This window comes from Hyposmocoma kahamanoa, unplaced genomic scaffold (assembly GCF_003589595.1).
Source record: "Hyposmocoma kahamanoa isolate Upper Pololo Valley unplaced genomic scaffold, ASM358959v1 78245, whole genome shotgun sequence".
NCBI classification, from domain to species: Eukaryota; Metazoa; Arthropoda; class Insecta; order Lepidoptera; family Cosmopterigidae; genus Hyposmocoma; species Hyposmocoma kahamanoa.
The window spans coordinates 1,661-6,597 of record NW_020653953.1 but is presented as its reverse complement, the minus strand read 5'-3'; the positions used below and the strand labels follow the sequence as shown (position 1 = coordinate 6,597).

General features: G+C 37.7%; 1 protein-coding gene across 1 annotated transcript in view; it reads left to right on the top strand.

Annotated features, from left to right (window-relative positions):
• Positions 1-3,272: 3,272 nt before the first annotated feature.
• The window catches only part of LOC113233483, a 3,300-nt gene continuing 1,635 nt past the window's right edge, over positions 3,273-4,937 (top strand). Inside the window, exons 1-2 of the mRNA XM_026468610.1 lie at positions 3,273-3,337; positions 4,563-4,797. Of these exons, the coding sequence (XP_026324395.1) occupies positions 3,320-3,337; positions 4,563-4,797 (253 nt within the window). The 5' untranslated portion in view covers positions 3,273-3,319. The remainder of the gene's footprint in view (positions 3,338-4,562; positions 4,798-4,937) is intronic.

Below are 4,937 nucleotides of genomic sequence, written 5' to 3'. Positions count from 1 at the left end.
ATATTTATGCTGAAATAGGAGAGTTCTAAAAATTCATATGAAAATAATTTATTCTCGTGTTGTTCGTATTATTTTTACGACTTAAGCACTTTTGACGTATGTAAGAGCTTAAGCTTAATACGCGGCGATGATGTTTCGCGTAGAGGCTCAAAAAGCAGATTGTTGCGATTGTATCGATTCAAACGCGATACAGACGCGCGCGAGAAGTTCACGCGTGTTTGTGTCGATTCCCACGCGCGCAAACATTGCTTTGCTAGTAAGAAACTTATAGACTCCACCGGAGTTTTACACTTAGAATTTCATGTAGTTGTTTCATTTCAAAAACTAACTGATATTAACAAACAAAACTAAAGTTATAACTGTCTCTTATTAAAATACCCGATACAACGTGCGTCTGCGGTGCGTATACGCGCAGATGACACGCGTTTACGGCGTTATTGAATTTGTGAACGTGTGCGAACGTTTACTCGCTGCCACTGCAACGCGTTTGTATGCGCTTGTGAAATACGCCTTGTGCATAGGCTCTTACATATATGTGGCGTTATAATAACCAAGGGCATAATATTTTGAAATTTCCAGTTGCAATTGAGTAAACTGTTTAGAAACAGAATAGAGAGTAGAGTTTTCCCCACGGTTAACCGATTTTCAACGACCACATAAAAACCGTCTTGAATCTTGTAAATTACAATAAACCACAGTAATTTGCATTGCCACATAGAAACACATTTTTTTTTATAACTAAATGACGGGATTTTTATAAATAAGTCGTGTGAGATGGTAAGCGAAACGCCTGTCCATAACAGTTGCAGTACCACTCAGAGCTTAAAATCACAAAGTTCTGTGCGGCGTTGCTACTTCGCCCGTCACATTGAGATATAAGTTGACCCTTCAAAACCGGAACACAGTAATGCTGACATTACTGCTTGGCGGCAGAAATAGGTAAGGTGGCTGTACTACCCTGGACGAACTCTTTCACAAGGAGCTCTAAAGCTACTAAAAGACAACGAAGCCAATCTTATAAATAATACTCCTCACTAATGTGTGTCAGGATCGTGACAATAGGAAGGCTGTCTCTGCCTACCCCGTGGGAAAAGGGCGTAAAGTATACATACTAAAGACGACATTGAAACATCTTTTAAATAGCGTATTCCACTTGTATATTGAAGTTGTAGCCATCTGAAAGCCATAATCGTGTACAGCGCGCCAATGCCTGCAAAGTGGGGACGTACATGGCGCACCAGGGCATCTCCATACTGTCCTGGTGCACCTGGTCCTGGAATTTCCTTTACCCTCAAAGGAGGCAAGGGTCCTTTCTTTATTGTTATTATTAATTTCAATATTATTAGACTATAAATTAAATTTCAAAATATGAATGTTTTTTGTGTTTTTTTTTTATAATACCAAGCGACGGGACGAATAAGTTATGCGCCTGATGGTAAACGACAGGCCTATCCATAACAGTTGCAGTGCCACTAAGTAACTGTCTTTTACTTTTTGATATAGAGAATAACCAGATGAATTTATGTGACCTACCTCTGTGAAATAGGGGATGGCAACTTATGTGAAGAACCAATAAAACTATGAATATTAGTATAGTACAGTAGGCTACACAAATACTTATTCTTCGCAGACGATGTCGCGGGCACCTACTGGTAATGAATAAAGGACAACAATAAGAGGCTAATAATATCAATACTTAAAAATAATTAATGACTGCTTAGTTTGTGTATTTATGTACGTAAATGTTTTGTTTTGAACAATGTGTGATAGTACGAATGTTTATTTATAAGGTTGGCTACCAGTATTCATATTTAGGGTCTGATAATTTTTAAATAATAATAAATAATATATTCAGTACCACTGTAATACAAGTACCAAAGGTGACAAATAAATACAAATTGTTGGTTGTACATAAAGTGACTAAAAATTGTAACTTTTTTATTAAAAAAAAAATACGACCTCGGAAATTCGTGGAATTACGTCAATTCTTTAAAATCACCTGTACCAATACCGAAGTACCCTCTTTAATAATAAAATGAGCTCACAAATGACAAAGTTATCGCGTAACATACATACAAAAAAATACAGTCATACTGAGAACGCCCTTTTTTTAAAAGTCGATTAAAAAACAAATGGACAGGCCATCAATCAGTTCCCAAACCATCACAACCCTGTACTTTGGGAGATGATGACGAACTTCCGCCAGTGTCTTACTAATATTTTACAACCAGGTAATGGAGACGTGTGTACAATAGTGTAAATGTAATGTAAGTATAGGTATAATGTGCACCGTATCTACCATTTCATACCCGTTACGTGTCTTCTCAGGTGAGGGTTTAGACCACGGTTGGGGACCTCACATGTTGTTCGAGAGTTATGAACCTTGTTCGACGTGTAGGTATCATCTAGTTTCCTTCGCCGAAATGCTTATAGTAAATTTCAAATTAAATTTAGCACAAACATTCCGAGATGCGAATCTGGATTCAAACCTACGTCCTCTGCTTGGGAGGCGGTATGACAAAACCATGAAGCTATCACGGCTTATCATCATTCATTTTGAAATCACAGACAGTGTAACTTTGTACAGATATAATTAATTTTAACACTGCTTAACACTTGCAAGTCGTATTTAGCCATTTGTAATGGACTTTACAAAGGTAAATAGATTGTCAGTCCAAGATTACCGCGTCTAATAAGGTGAGAACTGTTAGTTGTGACGAACATGAAGCAAACAGATCAACATTAGGCAGATTTCGTGTATCCATAATAAGCGGAAGCCGCAAAGGTATCTGATGCACGTTTTTTTTTTCCCACAAAACGGCATATAATTACAAAAAAGTCTCGTGAATCTTCAAATATCACAGAGCAAGTTCATCGACCTTTTTAAAAGCACCCTTTCCCACTCCTTCCCGTTTCCAAACGATAGAATCTTCAACCACATTTTACCACCACTGCTGCAATCGAATTTCCACTCTACACCCACTATGTACACCATATTTTCACTATAATCACAGATTGCGCGAAACTATACTTCCTGAAGTTCTGAACCTTATTATTACACTATTTATAGTCGTTATTCTTTTGTATAAACATTTATTTAATAAGACCATGTCCAGTATGCTGTAATAAATTTTATGTTTAGGTGTTAAGGTTTGTTTTAAGACGGTGAGTGGTGGTTGGAGATTAATAGAAGCGGCGGAGAGCAGTGTCGCGAAACGCGACCACGTTGCGATATAAAAGGAAGTTTGGTTGAAATTTCTTTATCACACACCTGCTGTCTGCTCTCGCGTTCGGTTCCCGCGCTTTTCTGCACTTAACGATGTCTGCCAGATTACTGGTGAGTACTTACATATGACTATTAAACATTATTAATTTAATTACACCCTTATTTATATATTCTCACATATCATAGTCAGTTGCAATGTGTATTATGTCAGAAAACAAACCCACCAACGTGAGTGGTGTATAAAATTGCGAAAACAATTTAACGACATTTTTATATGTATGACTAAAACAAAATGTTCTGGCTTTTATTATGTGTTTTATATAGTAATTATTTTGACTCCAAACTTAATTTGTTTGCCATTGTTTGTGTTATTAATTTGTATTGACAGGTTCGGATCTTAATTACTCGTGTAGTTTTGCCAAACGACGTATATTGTTGACTTAATTCCACTTCCCCTCGCCCCATTAACCCAATTTAATAATGAATGTAACAATCAGTTATCTAAAAAACAAGTTACGTAATAATCTTAACCAAAGATCGGTCGCTGACCGGTCATCTGTAGGGATTATTGTGTTACAGTTGCGCTTCGGCGCTTCCATTTCACATTGTCCACTATGGACATTGCAAGAATAAAGCGACACTTTTAGAAAACCAACATCGCCAACGCTAAAAGCAATTACTAATATTGAAACAAGTCATGGCAACAACAATCTGGAACTAACTTAAGCGCGATCTATTTGCCAAACAAAACCAAAACAGTGCAAGTGAGCGGCAGAACTTAAATCGAAAGTGAATGAATCACTTGGGTGTTACACCACTGAACACAATTCCGGACACGCAAAATTAGTATATTGTATAAGATGCAATGGGACAGTTCATTGTTCAGTAGAAAGTTACTTCTCGAAAGTGCTAGTTAATGTGTAAGTTTATACCAAAAACTGTAATCGAGTTGGGTCGAATGATACTAGTTGTTACATCTGTATGGTTATCGATTTCATGTAACGACATGAAATGCCTCTGCGAAATCATAGTGTACCTACGTACCGCATGGCTACCAATCACCCTATTTAGTCTTTGTATAGATTGTAAGCTACAGCGATGTCAATTACATTTCAAGAATACTTTTGCATTTTAATAGTAAACATATCATATTTAAAGAACATTATGTGACAAATTGATAATATTTATTTTCAACATTTGGCGTATTTTTTGCATCCTTTGCAAATATCTAATAAGCTGTGCCCTTTACCTGTTTTATGACATTCGAATAATCTAGGTATGTACAAGCACTAACTATGTAAATGAAGCCTTTAAGTCAAGTTTCTGTCTTTTCCAGTTGGCCTTAGTCTGCGTGGTGGAGCTGACCAATGTCATCATGGCGGGTGGCGGTGGCGGCGGCGGGCATAAGAAAGTGATCATCCACGTACCACTGTTCGTGAAGCATCACCATCATAAACACACTATCGTGAAACACATCCACCACAAGGAGCAGGGCGGCGGTGGCGACGACCACTACGAGGTCCTAGGATACACCTATGGCGAGCCCAAGTCAGCACCGCACTTCGGTGGTGGTAAGTGGTTTAAGCGATAACAATTAGAATTAAGTGGCCAATTGACCATACGCGGTTTGTGTCAATTATCTTTTCGTATATTATATGTGTGTTTGTGTGTGTGTGTGTGTGTGTGTGTGTGTGTGTGTGTGTGTGTGTGT